At 49.4% G+C, this 13,036-nt stretch overlaps 1 protein-coding gene across 2 annotated transcripts in view; it reads left to right on the top strand.

Annotated features, from left to right (window-relative positions):
- IQSEC2 (IQ motif and Sec7 domain ArfGEF 2) overlaps nt 1-13,036 on the top strand; it is a 76,859-nt gene that overhangs the window by 14,476 nt on the left and 49,347 nt on the right. For both annotated transcript variants that reach the window (XM_027608812.2, XM_027608815.2), the window contains exon 2: nt 10,678-10,707. In XM_027608812.2, coding sequence (XP_027464613.1) covers nt 10,678-10,707 — 30 coding nt within the window. The remainder of the gene's footprint in view (nt 1-10,677; nt 10,708-13,036) is intronic.

Genomic DNA, 13,036 nt, shown 5'->3' on the forward strand with positions numbered 1-13,036 from the left:
AATACATTGTTGCCTGGTATTCAAGGCTCTTTGCTGCAGTCTCTGCCTGTCTTCTTTTTAAAATAAAAATGTGAGGGGCGCCTGGGTGGCTCAGTTGGTTAAGCGACTGCCTTCGGCTCAGGTCATGATCCTGGAGTCCCAGGATCGAGTCCCACATTGGGTTCCCTGCTCAGCAGGGAGTCTGCTTCTCCCTCGGACCCTCTTCCCTCTCGTGCTCTCTGTCTCTCATTCTCTCTCTCAAATAAATAAATAAAATCTTTAAAAAAAAATGTGAAGTGGCACTTGCCTCGTTATTTCCCGGGGAAGAAATTTAAAAAGTGATAGCCAACTATTTCCTTTGAAGTATGCAGCCGTCTTCATCATCATCCTCAGCATCCTTGGCCTCCCAGAACTTGTTCAAGGAGTAGTGGTGATCAAGGACTATGGGAAGAGTAATCACCAGCAAAAGGTTAACGGGCAGCCGAAATTGCCATGGCCTTCATTTTGCATCCCTGCCACCATCTTGGCCTTCGATGTCGGGTGGATCCCTTGCTGAAAGTGGTTTCATTATCCAGCAAGCTTTCTGATTTGTCCAGTGATTGATCTGGTTGTTCTCTCTTATTAACCTTTATGAGATTTTCTTGCATGTCACCATTCTGTCATCCTCCTGACCTCTCTACCTGCCTCTGTGTCATTTCTAGGTCTGATTCTGGGCTCAGATGGGTCCCCTAGGCAGGAGTCTTCTTCTCCAACTGAATTATCTTTCAAAAGGTTTTTACAGTCACTTTTCACATTGTAATGATTTAGGTGGCTCTTGAACTTGAAAGGTATCTTTGCCTCTTCCCGAGGGCTTTTCCATTCCCTGGCCATCATCACATGTAAGTCTTTACACCATTTGTGGTCTAGGAAAGCTCTTGTGTACCCCTTTTGGTCAGGCCATGGCTCCACTCATCTCTCTAGCCACGGTCTTCCCTTCCTGACCAGTACTCAAGTTGGATTGAACTGTCTAGGGTTCCCTAAGCATAGTGGACTTCTTTGTGACCCCATGCCTATATTCTGGCTATTTTATTAGCCAAGAATGCCTTTTTACCCCTAAGTAGCAGATTATCTACTTAACTGTAGAAGAACATCTTCTCTGTTCACCTTGTTCTAGGTACTTGGACACAGTGAACAAAACAGATAAAATCTCTGCCCTGCGGAGCTGATATTCTAGTGTGTATATGTCAGAGGGCAGGGGCAGAAAAGAAACAAGAAGGTACAGAATATGGCCTATAGAGATCAGGGCTATGGCAAAGAATAAAGCTGGGCAGGGGCATGGGGAGTACAGAAGGCCCTGTCAACTCCACCATAACCAATATTTGCACAACGATTATTAAGCAGCCTTTCCTCATTTAAGCACTTTCCAATGTTATTACATATTCTTTACAACCACAATCCTTCCAGCAACTCTATTGGATTAATATTATTGTTATCTCCATTATACTGAGCAGCAAACTGAGCCTTACAGATGTAAATCACATAGTTACGAGGGGCAGAGCTGCGACTGAGGCCTAGGCCTGTCTCACCCAAAGCCTGTGCTCATAACCACTAGGCCATTCTGTCCCCAGCAAGCCTCACCACAACCCTCTAAAGTTGGAATTACTATACCTATTTTATAGTTGGGGAAACTGAGGTTCAGAGAAAGGAATGGACTCATTCATGGTCGCACAGCAAATAAGTGGATTTGAACGCAGATCTGTCCATCTCTCAGTGTTAGGCCTTTCTATAAACCCTGAGGCCTAAGGACCTATGGACTTGCCTACCTCTACTTCTGCAGGGCCCAGGCAAGGTACCAGCTGAGGCCCTTGGCCCTCCCCCCTTCTCTTCCCACCTGTGGTTCATATAGAACCTTGAGATATATGTGGACTCGCCAGGCCACATCAAAGCCCTGCCTCCCTCCAACTTCCCCTTGGCCACCCGTTGGGCCTAGCAGATGGACCTGGATAAGACCACACAATTCTTGCAAATAAGCTCAAGAGATACAGGCAGGGAATTCTGGGGTTCTGGGTACCTGGAGTGCAGTCTAGAAGACAGAGGACCAAAGATCCTGATGGTCATATTCCCTTGGCCCCACAGACCCTTTACCTCATGGAGAGGGGCATTTGAAGTTTGGGGCCCCGTGTAGGGGCCTCTGTTTCCCAGCACAGCCTATGGTGTTGCGATTTGTAAGACGCTAGACTCCAAGATCCTCCTCCTTTGGCTTCCTGAGCTAGGTCCTGCTTTTGCAGTGAGAGGGGGTGGTGGTCCGTGGGCCTGAGTCTTCAAGGCCTCTGGACAGTGGAGAACAGAGCCTTCCTAGCAAGCACTGTTGGGCCTGCACACAGACTCTTAGGTGCCCCTCACAGTGTTTTCTCCATAGCATTGTCAGGACATTTACCTTCGTTTCTTAGGAGCCTTTTTAAAAATTAGACATTTAATGCATTCTTGCATTAGAAAATGTTGAAGAACTCGGAAAAGTAGAGGAGAAAAACATTAACCCATAATTACAGCACACAAAGGCAGCCACTGCGAGCATTTGGTGTATTTCCCTTGTTCTTTTTATTCTTTTCATATAGCTGAAATGATACAGCACATACAAGTTTTTCTTGCTTCTTTTCACTTGAGCGTTTCCCCCATGTAATTGCATATTCTTCACGAGCATTATTTTTAACAGCAACTGATATACCATAATGTACTTAACCATCCTCTGAATGTAGGGCATAGAAGCTGGGCCCTTTTTTCCACGGCTTTAGATCATGCTGCAGTGGGCAAGCGTGTGCATATAGCTTTTAGGGAACTTGCAGCTTTTAGGGAACTGGCCTTGGAGAGGAACAATCGTCCTCAGCTTATTTCCCTTTCTGGATGGTCCCTCCGGCTGGGTCTGATTCATTCTGGTAGTCATTCATTTATTCATTCATTCCATCACTGCACAGTGGCCCTGTACCTCTGTGGGCCAGACACCAAGATCTGGGGTGGGGTGCAGGCGTGACTAAGTCACAGCCCCAGACCGCCAGGGGCTCCCAATCTATAGGGAGAGTTGGGCATGGAAATGGACACTTTCAGAACAGTTTGATTGGGGCTGTGATGGAAGCAAGAAAGGGACACTGCAGGAGAACAGAGGAGGGCCTCCTCATCCAGCCTAGAGACATTAAGATAAGCTTTCTGGAGGAGGTCTTGCCTAAATGAGTCATGGAAGATGAATAGGAGTTGGCTGCAGTAAGAAGAGGAACTTCCTGTTAAACATAATGAGTTGAATAAACTTATTTATCTCTGCTGTTCCCCAAATCCAACTGAAATATGAGTAAAGAAATAAAAAAGGTAGACACTCACAGGGTCCAGGATGCTGACCAGAAGTAAATTATTACGCCCAGAGAGCCCAAGAAATGCTTAGGATTCAGAGGTGCTAGGAACCACAGAAGGCTGGGTGAGGTGTGGAATTGAAAACAGGGAGAATATTGAAAGTCTGCGAACAGACCCTCTCATCCCCACCCTGGCCTCATCTAGTGAAGGACCTCCCCCCCCCCACCAAGCCCCATCTCTGCGGATGGGGGTTGATTCTTTGGAGAAATTGAAGCTAAGAAGTCCTGGGATTGGGGATACCAGGCACAATGAAGGGTGGGGTGAAACAGGGTTATAAGAAAAGGGATCTCCATCCTAAAACAGTGGGACCCCAACCTCCCCCCACTCTCCTACTGCCAGGACACCAAAGTCAGGAGCATACAAGAGAACAAAGTAGTCTTCTCTGAGGATACTGAAAGGCTCTAGAAAAAGGTCTCCAAATGATGACATGTGGGAGTCTTTCAACAAAAGAACAGGCTTCAGCCCAGCAACTGTAGTGAAGCCCACCACTTGGCAAGCTCCGTCTATACACAGAGCTTCCCATCTGCTTGTTAGTGTCATGGGAACCAATCGCCAAGGATCACCAGCCAAGGACCCTTAAGATAGGTATATTTGATTTTATGTACATTAAACCTCAGTACAACTGACATTTAACACACACACACACACACACACACACACACACACACACACACACACTGGTAAGCCTTAGGTAGCTAGAGATGATCAGATAGTACAAGGGTATTTGAACCTATAAGAGTGACCAAAAAAGCAAGCAAACAAACAGAAAACAAAGGAACTTGGAAGGAACAGAGGTCAGGAGGGAGGAGAAGAAACCTGGGAAATTAAAGATAGTGAGAGTCAAAATAAAGATTTCAGCGAGAAGGATTTAGAAAATAAAAGGAGACAAAATATCCTAGGAAGCAGAATAACAAGATGAAGAAATAGACAACAGAAGAGAAAAGATGAGAAAATTGGAGGATCAGTTGAGGAACTCCAACATCCAACAACAGGAGTTCCAGAAATAGAGAGTGGAGGAAACAGCAGGAAGGAAGTGATCAAAGCCAAAATACAAGAACATGTCCCAGAACCTAAGGAATGAAAATCACACTGAGTAACCAGCAAAATAAATGATAAAAAGACCTACACCAAGGTATCCCTGTGGAATTCCAGAATACCAGGGATAACAAGAAGATCCTGAAAGGTTCCAGGAAAAAAAACAACAACATATCATGCACAAAGGATCAAGAAAGTGAATGGCATTGGATTTCTCAACAGCAACACTGGAAGCTAGGAAACAGTGGAGCAGTGTTCTCAAAATTCTGAGCGAACATAATTTCCAACCTCTAGAAGTCTATACTCAGTTGAATTATCAGTCAAGGCGGAGGGTGTAAGGAAGACATTTTCAGAGAGATGAGGTCTAAAGATTTTATGTCCCAGGCCTCTTTTCTCAGGGGGAGTACTGGAGAATGTGCTCCAGCAAAATGTGGACATAAAGTCAGAAAAAAGGCCAAGGGATCTAGGAAACAGGAAACCCAACGCAGAAGAGAGGTGGAAGGAATCCCAGAGTGATGGGGCGGGGACAAGATCCTCTGTGCACCCTTATGCAGGTCTAGAGAGCACACAGTCTGAATTGCAGTCGAGACAATGTCTCGAAGGGAAAAAAAAAAAATCTGATGGATTATCTGAGGTGTCAAAAACACATTGAGAGGAGAAATGAACTGACAGAGTTTGGGGAGAACCGATCATAGATATGAAGAAAACTAAGCAAGCAAAGTCATCATCACCATCACCACTATCAACACCAGGGAAAAGGAAAAGTTGTATGGGAAAGGAAATGTAGTTACAGCATATGCTATGGTGAGCAGGAGCAGGGGAGGGGAGGGAAGGGGAGCGGAGGGGCAGAGGAGCCTGATGAGGGACTCGACCCCAGGACCCTGAGATCATGACCTGAGCCGAAGGCAGGCACTTTTAAGGAACTGAGCCACTCAGGTGCCCCTCGTGGGTTCTTTAGAAATGAGGAGGCAAATACCCGAACAAGCAGTTTAAAGAGTTGAAGAGAGTAGGGGTTGGGTGTGGGAAGGGGGTAGAGTGGGGAATTTGTGTTTTCTGTTATAATCCTCGAAGTCCCTGTAACTTGAAAATCTACATACATGTATTACTTTGGCAAAAAAAAAATTGTAAAAGGACACACAAGAAAATAAATTTCACAAGAGATTAGCAATATAGTATGAACATATACTTTAGAAATCTGAAAGTGAACTCAGAAAAAAATAACGTTGAAAAGGAGTTTCATTCTGTTGAGATCCTTTTACATTTTGACTTTTATTTATTTTTTTAAAGGTTTTATTCATCTGACAGAGAGACACAGCAAGTGAGGGAACACAAGCAGGGGGAGTGGGAGAGGGAGAAGCAGGGCTCCTGCCGAGCAGGGAGCCCGATGCGGGCTCGATCCCAGGACACTGGGATCATGACCTGAGCCAAGGGCAGACGCTTAACGACTGAGCCACCCAGGTGCCCCTACAATTTGACTTTTTAAAACTATTTCACATATCACTTTAATACAATTAGAAGACCTAAAGACGGGCAAGAGTTTTCCAGGTAGCAAATACCAGATATGCTAGAAAAGTTGATGGGAGGGCAGAGTGAGATGGAGAGCTTTGGAGAGTTTGGGGTCGACAGGCAGGGAAGTCAGTTGGTTGGGGGGAGGGTGTTACTGAATACTTGAAGCAGGAGAACCACATCAGCTGATTTGCATTTTAGAGATGTTCCTTTAGCAGTGAGAAGGGGGTTCCCCATTGAAGAGACTTGCAGTTAGACAAGGTGACGGCTAGGAGAGAGGGTGCCTGACTGCCCCAGGGCTGGTTCTCAGCTTTTTGAGAGACCTGTGAGATCCCTGGGCCAGGGTACCCACCTCTTTCTCCTCAGGGCACTGCTGGAAGGAGCCCTGTTCACAGTTGTCTTCAGCCTCCTTTTTTTTTTTTTAAGATTTTATTTATTTATTTGAGAGAGAGCATGAGCAGGGGGAGGAGCAGACTCTTTGATGAGCAGGGAGCCCGATGTGGGGCTGGATCCCAGGACTCTGGGATCCTGACCTGAGCCGAAGGCAGATTCTTAACCAATTATGCCACCCAGGCGCCCCTCCTTCAAGCCTCCTTAAAAAAAAAAAAATCTACATCCATGGTAGATTTCGCCTTTCTGTTGGACACCTGAATTTTTAGACATGTTACTCAACTCAAATCCTGACTTGAAGACCTGTCTCTTTCGGGCAACTTTGCATGTGTCATTTCTGATGTATTTTATGCTTATTAGTTTAGCTCTCAGAGGATGGTCTTGTTTATCTAATTCCAGGTGCTTGGGGTGAGACACCTCATTGTTTCCCCAGATACTGTTTACAGGTGGCTCGGATGATCAAAACCAGAGGCAGGGAACCAGTCAGGAAGCGAGGGTAGAAACCCCAACATGGCAACTCAAGGGCTTACCTTCTTTTCCGTTATTCTGCCCTGTTATCCCTGTAAGTCCCCCAAAGGTTCAGGAATTTTCAGTATTTTGCCATTTATTGTCCCATCTGCCAGATGACTTCTTGTACCTGGAAGCAGCAGCGTCAAAATCTTCGGTCAGGGACTGCTGGCAGGCTCAGTCGGAAGAGCATGAGACTCTTGATCTCAGGGTCATGAGTTTGAGCCCCACATTGGGGGTAGAGGTGACTTAAAATCCTAGGTCAGATTACATAGCCAAGTTTTTGGTTCAGAAAATGTGGTCACTGTACTCACAGGCTTCAGTAAGTTACTGTTTATTGAGGACCACTCCTGAGGATAGGAACTGGCCCCGCTAAACCTTTTGAGAACCCCGGGGTCCTAAGTGGCCTTTCATTAGGAGAAGGCTGTGGGAGTAGCAGGAGAGATGGATCTCTTCTCCTGATATGGACTGATAAAGGCCTGGTACCCTGGGTCTTTGGGTCTCTATGTAGGCAGCTGAACCCAGCTGATACAAAAGAGAAACTCTGGCATTCTGAAGAAACGAAATATTTTAGGGTCTGAAGATTGCCTGGAACTCAACTCGCATAGCCCCATTGTTTATAGATGAGGAACCAAGGTCCAGACAGCAGTGACTTATCCAAGTCTCTGCTGCCTCCCAAAGAATGGTGGCTCAGCTCCATGGAGTAAGAGGTAGACTGATCATTAGGCAGGGCATTAGCCCCAAAGAGGTAAAGCGCAGCAATAGTGATGATTGTTATCTACACATAATTAATAATATACTAAGTGCATAAGGGGCTGTAAACCTCTGAGGTGGGATGCACCCCTACATTGAGGGTCACACGATGCCATATACTCTCAAACTAGTAAGAATCAGTCCACAGTGAGGAGAACTGGTTAATTCATTCTGCATCATGGCTCAGAGCTCCCTTAGCTGCCGTCTTGAGGACCGTAACACATCATATAGAAATGCTTTTGGAGGGGCGCCTGGGTGGCTCAGTCGGTTAAGCGTCTGCCTTCGGCTCAGGTCAGGATCTTAGGGTCCTGGGATGGAGCCCGGAGCCCCGCTCCCCCACCCAAGCCCTGCGTTGGGCTCCCAGCTGAGCAGGGAGTCTGCTTCTCCCTCCTTCTCTTCGCTCCCCCCACCCGCTCGTGCTCTCCCTCTCTCAAATAAATAAATAAAATCTAAAAAAGAGAGAAATGCTTTTGGAGCAGAGGTGCATATGTGATAACCTCTCAGAACAAAGAACCTTAGAGAGGAAGAGTCTGTCTTGACATTAGGGAAGTAGGATAAGGGAACTCACCTTAACGGTGCATATGTGCCCAGCACAGAGCCCCTGGTACAGTGGGGGGGGGGTGGTAAGAGCACAAGATTTGGGCTTCAGGCCAAGCTCCCCTACTTGTATGATGTGTGCCAAATCATTTCCACCTCTCTGAGTCTCAGTTTCGTCATCTTAAAATTGGATGAGCAGTTCCCACATTGCAGGACCAAAGTAGATAATGTAAGAAAAGAGTCTGACACTGTGCCTGGTGCATAGCAGGGGCTCAGTGATTAGTCACATGATGATGGAGATGACTATATAGGTGGCTGATGCTCTCAAGTAGATTGGGGCAAGGGGGCCAGCCTATGAGCTCCTGGAAGGTTCGTATTCCCAGGTCTGGGTCTGATTAAGTGTGTGCTGGGGGTTGGGGATGGGGTGGGGTGTGGCGAGAAGACGAGCCACCTGGAGCAGAGGATTAGTGTCAGGGAGAGCGGCTGAGGGGCTTGGCCTCAATTCTGTTGGCAGGTGGGGAGTTGTTGAAGTCAGACCCCTCCCACCTGGCACCTGTGAATAATTGGGCGGAGCCTCAGAAGCAATTTTGCTGCTGCGGAGTGAGATGGAAAGTTTTAATAAATGTGAAAAAGCGCTCTGTGGCCCTGGTCCTCTGTCCCTTTAGGGGGCTGTGAAGGCTAAAGGTTAGTGCCACTGTCCTTGGGGGAACACGCATCATATGCCACGCAGACAACTGTGCTGGGTGGAGCCTCACAGCCACCTGACTCTCCCCCACCCCATTTTCCAAGTGAAAAAGCCGAGGCTGGGCATAGGGGAGTGCCTTCCCTAGGATTGTGTGGCTAGTAAGTAGCAGAACTGGGCGCGTGGGTGGCTCAGATGGTTAGGTGTCTGCCTTTGGCTCAGGTCATGATCTCCAGGTCTTGGGATCGAGTCCCACGTCCAGCTCCAGGCTTAGTGGGAAGTCCGGGGAGTCTGCTTCTCCTTCTCCCTCTGCCTCTCCCCCCTGCTCATGCGCTCTCTCTCTCTCTCTCTCTCTCTCTCTCTCTCTCTCTCTCTCTGTCTCAAATGAATACATGAAATCTTAAAAAAAAAAAAAGAACTGGGAGGGCTGTACTCACCCAGTTAGAGCTCTAGCACCCTGATGCTTGCCTGCCCCCCCTTGCCCTTGAGGGCTCCATTCACTCTTCTTTTTTTTTTTTTTAAGATTTTATTTATTTGAGAGAGAGAATGAGAGAGAGAGAGCACATCAGAGGGGATAGGGTCAGAGGGAGAAGCAGACTCGCTGCCGAGCAGGGAGCCCGATGCAGGACTCGATCCTGGCACTCGATCCTGGGACTCCAGGATCATGACCTGAGCCGAAGGCAGTCGCTTAACCAACTGAGCCACCCAGGCGCCCTCCATTCACTCTTCTAACAAATACTCCCTCCTGAGGTCCACCTCTCCTGCCTGTGCATCCCTCTATCATTGTGCACCCAACGTAGATGATGCTCCTCTCACTGAGGTTGAGTCTTGGTTCCCTCACCTAAGGACAGAGCCGATGATGTGTTATCTTTGTCTTCTTCACAGGGCAAAGGCGGGGCAGGGAGTGGGGAGGGGTATAAAGAAGGAGGAAGAAGACAAAGGGGATGAGAAAGGCGGCTTCCCACACTGTCCCACTTCTTCCAAGTTCCCTGGTCCTTCTACCTCCCCTTCCCCACCCCCAAGGCACGGGCTCTGCTGTCCCAATCCCCGCCCCCCCCCCCCCCCCCCCCCCCCCCCCCCCCCGCCACACACACAGCCCTCTGAAGAGGAGCAACCAGAGGGGTGTGGTTCAGATTTCGCTCATCCCCTCAGTTCCTTCAAAGCTGTCCTCCACTCCATTCTCTTCTCTCGCCCTTCCTTCACCTCTGAGGGGGCCTCACAATGAAGAAGGCAGACCAATGTATTAGAAAGGAGCCCAGCAGCTGACTCACTTACCCCCTCAGCCTCTTTCTCTTCATCTAGGAAATAAGCAGGTTGGACCAGGCAATTGGCAAAGCTTTTCCTGTGTTGTTAATAATACCTGGCATTTGTCTGCTGGGTTCCAAAGGGCTTAATCATCCCAACAGCCCTGCCGGGATTGGCCTTGGGTTCCAAGTGGGGAGACTGAGGCTCAGGTCCTGAGAAGGGAAGGGGCTTGCTTGGGTCACAGGGCTGGTATGTGGCAGAACCAATATCCAAGGCTAGGTCTCTCTGTGTTTAAAGCTTCGGCTGTGCCCTGGCCCACAGCTGCAGGCTGCCTCTCAGCCACTTGGATTTGGGCCTCACTTCTCCCTCCTGACCCTCCAGGTCCAACATGGTTGGTTCCTGGCACCTCTCTGACCTCACCGCCTACCACTCCTCCCCTTGCTCGGTCCACCCCAGCCACACCATCCCCCTCCCTTTCCCAACAACCCGGCCAGGCCCTTCACCATCTCCCAACCTCTGCACTGGCTCTTCTCTGCATGAAACACCCTACCCCTCACGTTCATGACATGTGTTGGGCCGCAAGGCCGTTGCATAGGGCACAGGGAGAAGAAGCATGGAGAGCATGTTGCTGATTGTTGGGTTTTTTTCTTCTGTTTCCCTTTCAGATCTGACGGTGAGAATTCCAGGACAGTCAGGTCAGTAGCCCCTTTCTCTAGTAGCAGTTGGGATATGGGACAGGGACTGGGGGGGAGCCCTCTGGTTTGTTACGTGGGGAATCCACGGGTGGGGGGGTCAACCCCAGGGGTTTTGTCCCATTGGTATTAGGAGCAGGTATGGAGCCAAGTGGGAGGGCTGGGGTGAGTGTGGCAGGCGTGGGCAGGAGGTTGAAAACTGTTCCTCAGTCTCTCTGACCCTAGCTCCTCTGGGCTGGGCTGAACCCCAGAGGGGCTCATGGTTGCTGCCCAGACGGGAAAGCCAACCCGCAGAGAGGCCGGCTCCGGACCTGGGACCTTCTCTGCCTTCTTTCAGGAGAAGGGGGCATGAGAGAAGCAGGGCTTCCCTGGTCTAGTGTTGGTGCTCCACCCCGAACTGTGCTGGCCCTGAGTAGTGGGATCCGGGTGGACTTTCAATGTGACACATTCTACACATTAGAAACACACATTATGGTGACAAGGGCACATTTTTTATTTACATGCTTGCTAAAAAGGGCTTACAAGCTTCATTAAGTTGTCACGGTGTGAGCAATCTGCCACTTGGGGAGGTGGGAGTAAAACTGGGGTAAACACAGGGACTCACTGTACCTTTCCCAGGCCTTAGCCCATCAGAGGCCTCATGAAGACACAAGTGTCAAGGATGGGGTCGAAATGGGAATGATGGGGGACTCAGGCGAGGGCCCATTCAGTCTTAGCATCTAGGCTAGGGGCAATGCAGTGAGCCTCTGAGATGAGAGGGGCCCAGGCAACCGAGGCATGGGATGGGTACACTGTGTCCCAGCCAGGGCTACCTGGTGCCTAGCTAGCATACATGGTGCCTTCGTGAAGGGTGGAATCCACCGAGTGGATCAGTGGGAGGAATGTTTCCTTCCTACACGGATACTGCGGCCTCTCACCGGGGTTCCTGGCTCAGTGAGCAGAGCACAGGTTGCATGTCAGCCCCCATTTGTGGCCTCTTGGCTGTGAACCCTTGCGCAGGGCACAACTTACCCAACCGTATGCAACAGCCCAGGTCCTGCCATTCAGGCAGTGGATGTGGGAAGGGGAGCTGAGGATCCCAGCATACGGCCGGGAGTGTGTAATGGGACACACCATGTCCTGGCATCCCATGCAGGGGCCGTGGGATCAGCCTGCTGATGCCTAGGGCCAAGGTAGGGGCTGTGGCCATGTGGGAAAGCAGGGGACTGTGATGGAGGCAGTCAGGCCCAGCGTCCCAGCAAAGAGTACATGACAAGATGCAATTAGTCCCAGCACGCAGCCAAGGAGTAGGGCATGGGCACAGCCTGTCCTAGCATTTAGGAAGGCACTAGTCTAGCAAAGGACATGGATCCTACTGTCCCACTGTGGGTTTGGAGAAAGGCAACGGGGCATGGCTCTGAGCACAGGCCCCCAGGCCTCTGCACTGATAGCCCTGCTACTCGTCAAGGAACCTGATCAAAGGCATCTCCAGGTCCCAGCTCTCCCCAGCAGGGAAGTTCCTGGGACCTATAGCTTGGGGTATTTACTATTGCTCATAATCATAAGTCATGATGACATGCCTTGGGCCTTTACAACTTACAGAAGTTGTCAGGGACTTTCTTTGTTTGATCCTCCCAGTGACCTTGTAGGTGGAACCTGGGCTGGCCTTATCATCACTGTTTTACAGTTGGAGAAACTGAAGCTTGGGCTGGTTATGGGTTTTGCCCACAGCCACGCAACGAATGGTTAGATGGCTGGGTCAGGATTCAAACCCAGGTCTGCCTGGCACCAAGCCCAGAGCCCTGCCCACGCTGCCACTGGGGGAGCTCTTGACAGCCTTGCAGATAATAATAATCCTCCTCATCATCATCCTAATATTAGTAATAATAGTGGTTATCATTTGCTTCTCACATATTAAGAACTCTGAACATGATCTTATTTAATGCTCACAACAGCTCTGTTAGACGGGGATTGGGATCCCTGATTTACAGATGAGGAAAATGAGGTGCTCCAGAGGGTCAGTGCCTTGCCCGAGGAAAGAAGAGCAAGAGGTCAGGGTGGCATCACTCTGACTCATACCTTGTGCTGTCTGGTTCCAAAGCCAGCATTTGTTTTACTAAGACATGCTTCCCGACATCCGTCCTGGGCCCACAGTCCAGGACGCTATGGGGGCCTTGAGGACTCAGCACTTGAGAAGCAAGGGTCACGCTCGGGCTGTGGGAGGGTCCTAAAGGATAGCACCTGTGGGGCAAGATCTGGCAAACGCGGTGGGAAGACCCTGGAACTTGGAACCGGGGCTGGGGTGGGGCCGTGTGAGGATGCTCCCAGGACCGCACATAGATTCTTGAGCTCA

The sequence above is a fragment of the Zalophus californianus genome, chromosome X (genome assembly GCF_009762305.2).
Source record: "Zalophus californianus isolate mZalCal1 chromosome X, mZalCal1.pri.v2, whole genome shotgun sequence".
In the NCBI taxonomy this organism is placed as follows: Eukaryota; Metazoa; Chordata; class Mammalia; order Carnivora; family Otariidae; genus Zalophus; species Zalophus californianus.